Source organism: Marmota marmota, unplaced genomic scaffold (genome assembly GCF_001458135.2).
Source record: "Marmota marmota marmota unplaced genomic scaffold, marMar, whole genome shotgun sequence".
Lineage (NCBI taxonomy): Eukaryota > Metazoa > Chordata > Mammalia > Rodentia > Sciuridae > Marmota > Marmota marmota.
The window spans coordinates 3,294,084-3,308,156 of record NW_026000081.1 but is presented as its reverse complement, the minus strand read 5'-3'; the positions used below and the strand labels follow the sequence as shown (position 1 = coordinate 3,308,156).

The 14,073-nt window shown below is 49.9% G+C and overlaps 1 protein-coding gene across 1 annotated transcript; it reads left to right on the top strand.

Moving 5' to 3' along the window:
* The first annotated feature begins 1,748 nt into the window (after positions 1-1,748).
* Positions 1,749-13,260, top strand: Kcna10 (potassium voltage-gated channel subfamily A member 10). Its single transcript, XM_015505041.2, has 2 exons — positions 1,749-1,762; positions 11,482-13,260. The coding sequence occupies exon 2, from the start codon at positions 11,539-11,541 to the stop codon at positions 13,072-13,074; it is 1,536 nt and encodes a 511-aa protein (XP_015360527.1). The 5' UTR covers positions 1,749-1,762; positions 11,482-11,538; the 3' UTR covers positions 13,075-13,260.
* The last annotated feature ends 813 nt before the right edge of the window (positions 13,261-14,073 follow it).

Sequence of the window (14,073 nt, the reverse complement as noted above, 5' to 3'; positions counted from 1 at the left end):
AGAGACAGGGGAAGGGGGGGAGGAGGAGAGGTGAGGAGAGGAAAGGAAGAGAAAAACACTTTCTGGGGAAATGTCCCATGAGGAAGAGTAAAAGGTTTATCATCTCAAAATGGCCCAAAACACCCACCAGGAGATCGCCTTTGAAATAAGGCACTAAGAACCCTGAGAACAAAGCCCCAGTTTCCACAGGATCCACTGAGTGCCTTCCAGCAGCCTCAGGAGATGGGGACAGGACCAGCAGGGGAAAGGATGGGGACTGAAAGCAGAGTGCTGTCAAAGAAAGGGCCACCCAGTTTGAAGAAGGAAGCTCCTAAAACATGGGGAAGCCCTGACGATGAAACCTGTAGACCCCCAAAATAGCATCACCTGATCTTTAATAGTAACATGCGTTTCTAAATGTCTTCAGCACTTTATAGTTTACAAAGCAATTTAAATCCATTATCTGCTGATGATCCCTTGCTACAAAAGGTCAGACAATGACTGAGAGCGTTCACCATGACAGGAATTGTTCTAGGGTTTTACATGGATTAATTCAATTAAATTTCCCAACAACACTGTACTAGTTTTCTCATCCCCATTTTTTATAGATGAGAAAAAGGAAGCTCAGAGAAGTAAGGTAATTTGCCCAAGGTCACACAGCTAGTAGCTGAGCCTGGATTAGGACCCAAACAACCATCTCCAGAGTCTGCATGCTGAAACTTTGTGCTGTTGCCTCAGTGAGACTGAGGGATATATTCAAGGTCACCAGTTCTCAGTGGTGCTATATGGTCTTCCAGTTCTAAGATGGGACTCAGTTTTATCTTACCTCTTGGCCTCTCCTTCTTGTGTTTACCCAAATAGAGTTCCTCGTGATGGAAAGTCAGAGAGCCAGGGCAGTTCTCTGAGGAGTAAGACTTCTGAAGGGGCCATGAGCTGGAGATGGAGCAGGAACAGGAAATGGTTAGGGAGACTCTGCTTACAGTTTTGCTCATGGAGTTAATATGGATCAGATTCGCCATCCTAAAGCTGTCAGGGATCCGTGCCTAACCCCTAGGCCCTGGGGCAGAGAGTCCTCTCCCTGTGAAGGATTCCTTCCCCACATTGAAAGGGGGTCTGGCTGGAGTTGGAGAAAAGTTCATGTAACAGGTCATCAGGCCTAGGTTCTGTCCCCTAGCTCCAGTGGGACTGAACGAAGTCCCCATGCATATATATCCCTTACCCTGGCCTTGATCACAGGTGAGTAGGCAAAGGCCCACTGGGATAACCAGGGCCAGGACCAGTCAATGAGGAGCCCAGGGAAACCAGGCTTGACCCGATCGCAATTGCCATCAGGTCTTCTATGAGCTGGGTCTGATGATGGGGCCCACAGACACTACCCTCGATTGCCTTCTTGTTATAGCAAGTTTTAGGAAATATCCCGAGTCCTCAGCTAATTCAACCTCCAGGTCAAGAGCTGACCCATGCATCATCAGCCATGAGCTTGGAGGCTGTTCTTTCCTGAGCTCACCCCAGCACCCTGCTACCCTGCACCCTGCCCACCAACCAGGCTGGATCCTCTCTCTCGAGCTTCCTCCAGAGGCAGTGATGGCCGGGGCGATCCTGTTTCACGGAGGGATAGGATTTCTGAATCCTAGGCCTCTGCTGGGCAGGCTTCTTCCTGCCAGTTCTCCCGTCTGCCCTGAAACCAGCACGTCCCCTCCGCCATGGAGAGCTGACCCAGTTGGAGCGCCCCAGGCTCACACAGGCTGAAGAAGGCACATCTCCCTCTCCACCGCTCCTGCTGGTGAGTTCTTGGCCATCTTGTTCTCCTTTGACACACACTTCAACTTCTGAGGCTGGATCTCAGCTGCCATGCCAGCAGGCCCGAGGGTCCTCCTAGAGTTTCTGAAGCATTCTGGGGAAATTCAATTGGACACACAGCAAGAAGCACAAGCTAATCAGACGGGCTCGTGACCCAGCCTGCTCTTAGGGAGATGCATTATTCTTATGGTCCACATGGGCCTCAGTTGCGGTCTGGACCTTGACTCTCCACCAAAAGAAAGCCTAGCTACCCCACCCCCAACACACACACACATGCACATTTTCAAAAACCGTGCATAATTCTGCCTCAGAAATTCTGGAGCCTTCTTGGAGTTTAAGGAGGCCCCAGGGCCCCACAATTTGTTCTCTACTCAACACCCCACATATGAGCCAAGAACAGGCCTAAAGAAGCCGGAAGCCAGGAGAATAGACAGTGGCTTCTGTTGGCCACACCCGGCCTCCACCACCCACCCGACTCCCAAGGACAGATGCCTGCAATTCCACCATAGGTGCTTTGCTCCAAAGCTCGTGCCTTTGTGCACCAATCAATGAATTATTCAACAAATATTTTCAGTGGTTCTTCTGTGTGAATGGCAACATATTGTACCAGAGACCAGGGTGATGCAAGGATAGAATTCCTTCCCCAAATCTCTCTCTCTCTCTCTCTTTCTCTCTCTCTCTCCATCATTATCTCTGCTTTATAGATGAAGGGGGTGGGGAGCAGTAAAGTAACTAGCTCAAGGTTATACAGCTTAAGAAATCCTGGAAAGTAGCTATGGGGTTGTTCTTTAAAAGAGATGACCCCCAAGAAAATAACTCAGGATAGGAGGTGCTTGCAAAAAGGAGAGGCCAGCGTTTGGCATTCTGTTGTTCAGTGTCTAACAACACGAAGTTTCGGGGCTTGCTTGCCTGACCCGGGCCACCCAAGGAGAGGGAGGCGAGGGAGAGGTGTGGTGGGTGACTGCTGCCAGTTGGAACAGGAGCCAGTTCATCCCTCCCCTCCATCCTCTGACCACACGTGCCGTATGTGTCCACAGTCCTAGAATTGGCGACAGAGTGGAAGAGGCTGTGGCCCCTCCACGGCAAGGGACCAGGAGGAACCACAGGCTGGGTAAAGGGATCCACTGGAGCCCTCCAGCAGGGGTGTCCAGATCCAGCCTGGCTGTGAGGAGAGGCACCCTGGTAGCCACATGGAGGGACAGGAAGGGGGGGAGTGGCTATTACAGCAATCCAGGCCAGCAGCAGGAGAGGGAGGGGCAGGCAGGGGCAGGGGACCTCATGGAGGTAGATGCCACAGTTTGGAAAACTGGTGGGACATGCCTTCTCCTGAGCAAAGAGCCAGACTGAGACACCCTGGGGGAAGGAAAAGGCAGAGCAAGGTCACATAATCCCAGGAGGGCAAGGAAAGACCCCAGTTATGCTCTCAAAACCAGGCCAAGACAAGGTATTCCTCCCAGGACAGCCACGCACCGACTCCAACACACACACAGGAACCAGTTTTTACATAGTACCTGCCTGGGGTCTGGCACTGTCCTAAGTGTCACCGTCACTCCTTTAATTATCACCTCGGCCCTGTCATGTAGGCAGGCTCCCCATTTTACAGACAGAAGAACAGTGGAAGCAACTGGCACAGGGCCAAGGGGCTGGCTGGTCAGAGTGGGGATCACAAATCTAGGCCTGCTGGTGGCCGCCACCATCCTCATAACCACCCCGCTAAATAAGATGCCTCCCAGGAGGAGGAAGGGAGGACTAGGGGAGAGGACAAGGTAAGTTTTGGTAAATTTATTAATGATAACTTGCAACATGTTATTGAGAAACCGAGGGCAGACCAGAGGGCATATCCCTAGCCTTGAGTGAGGCCGTTGGCAGCCCAGGGTGAGTTTTAGGCTCCAGGTCCCTGCACTTCCACTTACTACCCTCACCACTCTGAACCTCAGGCTTCTCATCTGTAAAAGGTGGACAATAATAGCAGTCTGTCCATCTCAGGTCTGTTGTGAGGGTCAAATGAAAACAGGGACACAAACAAACTTTAGAAGTTGGGAAGTTGTATAAAGGTGAGTAGAACACAAGGCTTGGAGGGCAGAGGGAGCTGTGGCCTCTTGTACCTTAGTTCCTAAAGGACCTTCATCCTGCAGCAGATCTGGCCCAAGGCCTGTGAGTCTCCACCCCATGTGTGTTTGTGAACATGCTGACACCTGTCATCTTAAACATACTTCTGACCCATTCACTCATTAAGAACCTTCTGGATCAGGTGTCAGGTCTGGATAGGCAGGGCAGGTGCTCTGTGTCTGTTTTAACCATGAAGGAACTAAAACTTGGGCAGTTAAGTGATTCCTCTAATGCTATGTAGCTAGGGAGAGGCAGAGGCAAAACTTGAATTGGTGTCAACCGATTCCACATACTTTTTCCAGCTAATTAAACTGGCTTCATGAAAATGGGTGGCTGCGGGGGCAAGTTTGGTAGCAATAGTAGGTTAAAAAGAAATGTCCCCTATTTTGAAATTTTATCTAAAAGCATTCTTTCTCATATTCCTGGGGCTGGCTAAAAACAAACCCACCTTTGGGGGGGAGTAGCAGGAAAGGATTTATAGAAACAAAAGTCCTGGCACATATCACTCACCTGCCCTTCCACACCCTACGCCTGACAGCCAAGTCAAGGTGGGGGTATTCTGTGGGCTTCCATCCAAGTTCTCTTGGGGAACAGCATCTGGATACAGGCTAGACTGGGGCTTTTTTGAGGACAGGGCATGGGAATGTATGGAGGGTGTTGGACTCAGCTGCAGTGTCCCTCCTGGCTCCACACTTCCCCAGGGCCTGCGTGGGCATGGCTGACAGGCAGAACTCTGCAGAGAGCCAGCCCAAAGGGCATTGAAGTGACAGCCTTGAGCAGAAGCTGCTTCACTTGAAGATGCAAGTGCTGGTATGAGGGTCTGTGTTTGTGTGTACGTGCATATGCATGCACAGCCCCTGGCTGAATAAATGATTCTGCATGAGAGTCACATGGGTGGTGGGTCTGCTATTTTCGGACTAGAGAATAAAGTTCCCTCAGACTCCCAGGCCTATGGTTTCTCAGCCCTCTCTCCTGCTACCTAGAAACCATCCCCATCATCATCAGAAGCAGATGCATTCTCTCCAGGGCAAACAGGAAAGTGTACAGAATCAAGAGGTCCAGGAGACTTTTCCCCCAGCTGACACCTGAGCAAAAGTATTTTCCCCAAGGTCAGTAGGGACTTGCACTGTCTTCAAGGTTAACAGCAGTTAAATTGTAAGCCCTTATATTCCTGTGGAATGAATTACCCTGCCACCATTCTCTGATGCTGCTGCCTAAGTTTTAAATGAAAAAGCTCTTGACTGCATCATTCCGTCCCTTTAGGAAAATAGGTTTGTCCTTGAGCCGTCCCCACAGGGAAAGAGACAGACGGCCCACGCTGTGCCCATCGCCACTCTTAACAAGGAAGAGAGCCACGTGACCAGCCATTTGAGCCCCCTCCAGCCCTCTTTTGTCTTCTCCAATTGCTCCAAGCAACAGAACATTCTCCTGTTCCAAGAGGTGGAAAGAGGAGATGGGAGAAGGGAGTTTCAGGGCACACCTGGAACCGAAACATCTGTGCAGTGTGGGTGGTTTCTGCACCGCAGATTGTGCATGAGGCAGTCTGCTTCTGTGTCTGCATATTTGCACCTGAGTACATATCTGTGGGTTCGGGTGTCATGGCAATGTTATGTGCAGTATGCATGTGTCTGTGACTATTTGTATGAAAAGGCATACATCACCGTGTTGGTGTGTGTCCAAGTAGATCTGTGTGTGTGTGTGTGTGTGTGTGTGTCCATCCTAGATACACCCCCTGGCTGAATGAATGATTCTGCATGAGAATCACATGAGATCATGGATCTGCTATTGCCGGACAAGAGGTTAAAGGGAAGAATGACAAATGGAACTAGAACACTTGGGTGTGAATCACAACTTCATAACATAGTAGCTGAAAGACCTTGGACTGCTCACATACCTTTGTGGACCTCAGGGTCCTCATCTGTGAAATGGGGATAGTAACCCTGCCTCCACTGGGGAGCACTGTGAGGCTCAGACACTGTGTGCGAAAGCCTGGTGAGCGGCATGTGATCACTTTGCTTCTCACAGCAGGACAAGAGGAGGCCTCACCACAATACAGGGGCCTAGAACAGGCCATAGAAGTCATTCCCAGTTCCTGCAGGGACATCTACCCCATGGTCTTCCCCTCACTGAACACCATGCACACCCAGGCTCTTTGTGAGAAGGAATGACCTCTGAAGGGCCCGGCTGCCACACCAGCAATGTTATAGCACACCATTTACGAGTAGCAGGAGAGATAAAGGAGAAATGGCCGACCCCACAGATACCTGACCTGTGCCCCAGCAGATACTAGCTATCAGCTTTCACTGGCACCTACTAAAACTTCCATATGGATAGCACTTCCTCATCACAAACTTGTGAGGCTGATACGAATGAGGTCACTTTACAGATGAGGAAACTTAAGTCAAGGGAGCGTAGCTAGCCATGCAGGTAGTAAGTGGCCACATCAGGATTGAGAGATGACCTTGACTCTGCCCCCCAGAGCCTACACCCTTTGCCAGGATGCCTAGGGGACCACTCGGTGCTAGGGACAGGTCTAAGGTCCTGGACCACCCTCTCCTCACCCCCAGCCTGCTGCCTACCTTCATTTGGGTCCATGGCAGAATGCTGCTCTGAGGTCCAAGTCTGTCATCCCACCCTCTGCCTTCAGCTCAGAAAGCCAGGAGAGCCAGGTGCCCGTGATTATCTCTCCACAGGGACCCGGATGACTAGGGTGGGTAGCAGAAGCAGCAAGTCTCACCTAAGTCTCCCAGCTGGGGAAACTAAGGCTCCTGGAGTGTGGGATATCATAATCCCAACCACTGGCAAAGGTACAAAATCTACATTTTTTTTTTTTTTGCCTCCTAAATAAATCAAGTGTGAATCAACTGAGCTGAAGAGAGGGAGCTAGGCTGAAGAAGCAGCAGAGGGCAGAAGAAGTGGGTTTCAGAATCACCCTGGGGAGAATCAGCAGGACCTAAGGCCAGCTGGACCTAAGAGGTGAAGGAGAAGGGATATCAAAGATGGAAGAAAGGGGTACAAAGTGGCCAGGAATTGCTTCTAGCAGGACAACAGCGCCCTCTTCTGTCCAGCCTCAAGCAGCGCCACAGTCTCTCTTCCCTCCTGCCTGCCTTGCCACCATCCACTAAAGAGCTCTGTAATGGGTGTGGGAACCTATCTGGTGCCAGGCTCACCTGCCGGCCTCCTTGTCCCCCCACCAGCTGTCAGCCCTGCGACATCTGAGCTTGCCCACGATACAGCACTGCACTCCCCCTCCCTGGGGCTCAGGGCCCTGAGGCTCAGTACGCACGGTTGTCTTTGCAGGCTGACTTCTCTCTGACTTGGTGACAGCTGCTGCCTCACCTGAATGTGGAGGAGGTGTTGGAGTTGCTAGGCAACCAAAGGCATCCTGTGGGGAAAGGCCATGGGACAGGCCCTGCTGGCTCAGTGTGGCTCTGTGACCTTACAAAGCCAGATCCACTGCCCCAGCACCAGCCTCAGACGTCTGCACGGGATTGTTCTGGGAGAAGCATATGGTAGAACCCTCAAAGCCCTGCCTCCAGGAAGTACCCTGTCTAGTCTGGAAAGAGACCCCTGCACCACAGTCTCATATGTATCCATGTGCCAGCAGGCATTGCCACAGAGCTCAGGGGCAGCCCGGGTGGCTGTGAAAGAGGCTTCCCAGAGAAGATCCACTCCCATCTACGGCATGCCTACTGCAGTATGCAATAGACGACATCCAGTATATTATTCTTCTCCTAAGTACCTTGAGGACAGGGATGTTTGGACCCACTCAGAGCAGAAGAAAGCAGAGAGCCAGTGGCAACAGTATGCCTAAGGCCACATAGCAAATCTGTTTGGCTCTGGGGGAAGAGGGAAAGCAAGGGTCAGAAGATGGACTTGTAAGATGCCCTGAGACAGTGAGGAGCCAGCCTGATCCCTTGTGTCACATGCTGCAGGACCAAAGATGGCTAAGCTCCACAGAACATATAGTCAAATAGTGTTGTGCCCAGAAAGAAGTATAGCCCCTGCAGCATGACCAGGTGTGGTTCTAGGTGCTGTGGGGAACGCTGCGCAGGAAGACACACAACGCCCTGCAGCTTCCAAAGCATCCCCACATCTTCTCCTTCAGTCCTTACCAAAATCTCGAAGCATCGTTGGCAAACTGCACATTTTTATTTCTTTGTGTTTATTTCCTTCCTTGCTTTTTTTAAATACCCTGATTGAGATAAAATGCATACTATATTTAAAGCATGCAACTTGCTGAATTCCAACACGTGTACATACTTATGAAACCGTCACCCCGATAGAAAAAGAAGAATCACCATCACCCCCATGGAGCTCCCTCGAGAGCCTTTATCATCCTGCCCTCTCCTCCCTGCCCCCATTCCCAGGCAACTGCTGACCTGCTTTTTGTCCTTCTAGATTTGTATTTTGCTAGAATTTTTGTATCATGGAAATTATTGTATATGTGTACCTGTTTTGATCTGGCTTCTCCAACTCAGCCAATTTTCCTATCATAGATGACAACACGGAGGCTTGAGGAGGTAAAGTAGTAGTAGTTGGTGATCATAAAGCAGCATAGGCAAGGCAGGTGTCCTGGCCCTGAGCCTGGTACGCTGTCTGCATCCTATTCATTCATCACTCATCCATTCGTTCACCAGAGAGCCTGTGGAGTCACAGTGGCACACAAAACAGACATGGTCCCTGCCCTCGTGACTTTGCAATTACTCGTTCATTTATTCATTCATTCACCTGCTTAATGAGGAAATGCTCACCAAATAATCACTCTGTGTACACAGAATACATTGAACTCGGAGCTGTCCCACAACCCTGCTACCTATCAACCATCCTCCTATCTGCCACCTCAAACTAGACCCTGGGGTGCTACAGGTACTGAGGCGAACCCTGGTCTCCAGGACTATGTAAGGCAAGAGGAAAACCCTATAAGACAAGAAGAAATCCCCATCACCCCCACAGAGCTCCCTCGATGTCCTATTATCCTGGAAACTGGCAAAAGAACTTGGAAGCTCAGGCTGACCCCATGGACATGGATACTCCAAACCCGGTGCAAAAGGGTGATCTACAAAGGCAGAGTGAGCTCATCGGGGAATCAGGGGACTCCCCAAGTGGGGCTGCCAGAGTGGCCTCCTCGGACAATGTAGGACCTGGACAGTCCTCCATGGGAAGGAAAGATTGGGAGAGAGGAGAAGAAAAAGTTTACAAGAGGCAGAACAAAATAGGAACGAAGATGTGGAGGGCAGGTCAGGACAGAACAGATGGGGAGGATGGTGAGCTGAGAATTCTTCCTCCCAGCGGGGCATGGTGACACATGCCTATAGTCCCAGCAACTCAGGAGGCTGAGGCAGGAGGATTGTGAGTTCAAAGCCAGCCTCAGCACCTGAGCGAGGCCCTAAGCAACTCAGTGAGACCTGACTCTAAAATAAGATACAAAAAAAGGGCTGGGGATGTGGCTCAGTGGTTAAGCACCTCTGGGTTCGATCTCCTGTACCCACCCCCCAAAATGAATCCTTCCTCCAGTTCTTCACATGAAATGTGTTTTCTGCCCAGAAGTATGTTATATTAGTTTACATGTAGAGCAGATGGGAGAGAAGCATGAAGGGTAAATCTTTACATTTTAAAGTAATTCGCAATTTACAAAGCGCTTTTCAAAATAATTTGAAATTTGCAAAGTATCTATAAAGTGAAATGCCTTATTTATCTCTTAATATAATCTTTTAGTGACCATTTTTTACCCATTTCACAGATCAGAAAACTAAGGGTCATAAGTAATCCAGTGATTTACTCAAAAACATACAACTCTAAGTGGTGAAACAGAGCTTTCAGACAGGTCTTTTGTCCCCAGGTGTGGTTCTCTTTCCCCAGTGTCTATAGTGATCCACATTTACTAAAATAAGCAGGGTACACGGAGCCTCCTGTGCAGCTAACACTTCTCCAAGGCTCACCATGTGCAGAGCCAGGATTTGAACTCTGGCCAAATGGCTCTGTTCTCAGAGTTCTTCACCCTGCTTTCCAACCACCCTACCACTCACAGGGCATCCCATGGAAGGCCAGCACCCGGCATGCTCAGCAATGGGTATACCCTCCCCAGTCCACAACAGAGGAAGAAGAAGCTCAGTAACATTATGAAGCTTGCAAGGCCACACACTCCTCAGAGATAGAACAGGTAGGTGCTCCGTCTGCTGTGACTGACCAAGTCTCATCTCATTGCCCAACAGGTGACACCTGAACTAAAAAAAAAAAAAAGGACACGGGACCAAGGAACACTGAGCTCCCAGGATTCTGTAGCCCTGGCCCGCAGCGCCCCACAAGGCCTCAGCTCCACACAGGGACACCCCCTGCACCAGGAGGCCATGTCAGGGTTCTGTCAGGACTCTGTAGCACGAGCGGTGTGATCCAGGGAAGGTCACCTGGCTCTGTGGCTTGATAGAAATAACATCTCCTAACCCCACACGATTATTGCCATCCAGAAAGATAAGGGAAGGTGGCGTCCGTGTGAAGAGACTGACGGCACTGTGTGCTGCAGATATCCTTGTCGCCTGTAAATGAAACTACCCAAGGCCATGACCACTCCGGCTTTCATCTCAGGCTTGGTCCCTCCCCCCTTCCACCCTCGCTCTGCTCTGCCTGGCTTCAGTGCTCTCCAGTTGAAGCTGAAGCTGGCCTGGACTGGGGGAAGGAATGTCAGACGATATTCGTGGCTATCCAAGCCCACTGGGCATGCTCTCCTGACCCCGCCCCACACTCACACAGAATTATGTAGTCACTTCCCAGTGAAAATAACTAAAACAAAATCATTCTCCGTGACTACCTGGGACTCAAGCCAAAACATTCCAATGGCATGTTGGCTTCTAAAGTTCCTGTGATGTGGAGAAGTTGGCAAAAAAACATAGCTATAACACAATCATCCTCCACCGAGCATCTAACATATGTATCTAATGCACCCTCAAAATCACTCTAGAAGGTATATCCAGATGTGGGGCCCAAGGCACAGACAGCTTCTTTAGAGTGTACTATAGGGGACATGTTAGTCGGCGACCCCTCCTCCAGTCTGCATTCTCCCTTCTGAACAGAATCCCAACGGGGGCTCACGTATTCACTCCCAGGCTTCACCACTTGGTCCAAGAGATAGTGGAGGAGGTGATGAGAAATGGTAGACTTCCAGATATATTTTGAAGAACGTAAACAAAAGGGACTGGATGTTGGGGGTGAAAGAAAAGAGCTAAGGAGAATAAAAGTGGAAATGTTGGGTGAACTTCAAGTCTTCACACATACAAAATTGTCCTTTTTATTATCATGAAATAGTAACTTTCTCTTTTATTATGACTCCTCTCTGCCAACATATATAGTGACACTCCTTTGCTGGGAAAAGTTTGTCCCTGTCCTCTAAGGGCCCTCTTTGCAATTTCTAGTAGGTATTAGCATGTGTAAATTCAGGGGGTGCAAATTGATTTCAAGGGAAGACTGTCGCCAAAGCGACCTTCTCAAGCAAAAAATAAGTCATTGCTTAATCCATTGGTATATCTAACATCAATAATCAAGAGCCAGCTGTATCCTACCCTGGCTCGTATATAATGAATTTCTTCTTCTCCACAGCTCACAGCGGGCAGTGAGGACTGAGGGTCTTCATGCTGCTCCCCTGATCCCCCTAGAATGGATGTTTGTGGCTGGAAAGAAATGGAAGTTGCTCTGGTCAATTTTGATAACTCAGATGAAATCCAGGAAGAGCCAGGCTATGCTACAGACTTTGATCCGTCCAATCCAAAAGGCCGCCCTGGGAGCAGCCCCTTTTCCAACTGGAAGATCCTCATCAATGATAGCACCAACCATGAGACCACCTTCTCCAAGCTCCCAGGAGACTATGCCGATCCCCCAGGGCCTGAGCCACTGGTCTGGAATGAAGGAAACCAGCGGGTGATCATTAATATCGCTGGGCTGAGGTTTGAGACCCAGCTCCGAACCCTCAATCAGTTCCCAGAGACCCTCCTGGGAGACCGGGAGAAAAGGATGCAGTTCTTTGATTCTATGAGAAATGAGTATTTCTTTGACCGGAACCGGCCAAGTTTTGATGGAATCCTGTATTATTACCAATCTGGTGGGAAAATCCGGCGGCCAGCCAATGTCCCTATTGATGTCTTTGCTGATGAGATCTCCTTCTATGAGCTGGGCAGCGAGGCCATGGACCAGTTCCGGGAGGATGAAGGCTTCATCAAAGACCCTGAAACACCGCTCCCCACCAATGAATTCCACCGGCAGTTCTGGCTCCTCTTTGAGTACCCTGAGAGCTCCAGTGCGGCCCGTGGGGTGGCCGTGGTCTCAGTGTTGGTCGTGGTCATCTCCATCACCATCTTCTGCCTGGAGACACTACCGGAGTTCCGGGAGGACAGGGAGCTGAAGGTGGTCAGGGACCCCAGACTCCATGCAAACAAGACAGACCTCTCCCAGACCATGTTCTCTGACCCTTTCTTCATGGTGGAGTCCACCTGCATCATGTGGTTCACCTTCGAGTTGGTGCTTCGGTTCGTGGTCTGCCCCAGCAAGACGGACTTCTTCAGGAACATCATGAACATCATCGACATCATCTCCATCATCCCCTATTTTGCAACTCTCATCACAGAGTTGGTCCAGGAGACGGAGCCAAGCAACCAGCAAAACATGTCCCTGGCCATCCTGAGGATCATCCGCCTGGTGAGGGTCTTCCGCATCTTCAAGCTCTCCCGCCACTCCAAGGGGCTGCAGATCCTGGGGCAAACGCTGAAGGCTTCCATGCGGGAGCTGGGGCTGCTCATCTTCTTCCTCTTTATTGGGGTCATCCTTTTCTCCAGTGCAGTCTACTTTGCCGAGGTGGATGAGCCAGAGTCCCATTTCTCCAGCATTCCTGATGGCTTCTGGTGGGCGGTGGTCACCATGACAACTGTAGGCTATGGAGACATGTGCCCGACTACCCCAGGGGGAAAAATTGTGGGCACTCTGTGTGCCATTGCCGGGGTCCTCACCATTGCCCTCCCTGTGCCTGTCATCGTCTCCAACTTCAACTACTTCTACCACCGAGAGACTGAGAATGAAGAGAAGCAAAACATCCCAGGAGATATTGACAAAATCCTCAATAGTGTGGGCTCAAGAACAGGCAGCACCGACTCTCTTAATAAGACCAATGGTGGCTGCTCCTCAGAGAAGTCCAGGAAGTGATCAGTCCAGGGTCTCCTGAGTCCCAGAGTTGCTTTCTCTCGCTCTCTGTCCTCTCACCCTCTGTTTTTCCAAAGACCAAAGTGTATCTTTTGTGACCAACAGGCCATCTCTGGCTGCATACTGCTTTAATAAATCCATACTTCTGCTGTATTTCCTAAGCTGTTTCTTCTCAGCTTATTATAAACCTTTCAGGGCCTTTCCTCTGAAGTAGTTTGGAGTGTTGACATCACCTGGGAGCATGAAAAACCAGAATCCAGGATGCCCAGACCTACTGAACCACAATCTACACTTTTAACAAGATCCCAGTTTATTTATTTGCACATTAAAGACTCAGAAGTACTGGGTTTTGTTTTCCTCAGAAGAAGCATATTAAGAGGCCAGAGTTGCTATCAGCAATACGAACTGAGACTTGAGTTGTTTAATAATAATAATTAATGACAATCCCTTATACTTTCACAGCATTGCATAAATTTTCCATAGCCCATTCACCAACACATGTCACTGCATCTCAATATGACCAGGGCAACGGATTTGATGGTTATTCCCACACTGCGGATAAACCAATCAGGGATCAGCAACTTACAACTAAGCTCCTGTCATTCAGAAGCAATGACAGTCAATGCTGTCAAATGTCACACCTATGAATCTACTGTTCTTTCCACTAATGAACAGGGTGTGATAGAATTGAGGGGAGGGTGAGAGGAGTTGGAGAGGTCTGACTTTCAAAACTCTGGACAGGGACATTCTTCCCTCCGGGGCCTGGGACTTAAGCACAACCTGGGGAGGCAGGACTTGTCTGGGTCTCTTACTCCTCATCCCCTTCCTTGGACAGTGAACAAGAAGCATCTCCATGTCCTTTTTTTTAAGTGGGAGTGGGTAACCAGGGATTGAACTCTGGGGCACTCGACCACTGAGCCATGTCCCCAGTCCTATTTTGTATTTTGTTCAGAGACAGGGTCTCCCTGAGTTGCTTAGCGCCTCACTTTTGCTGAGGCTGGC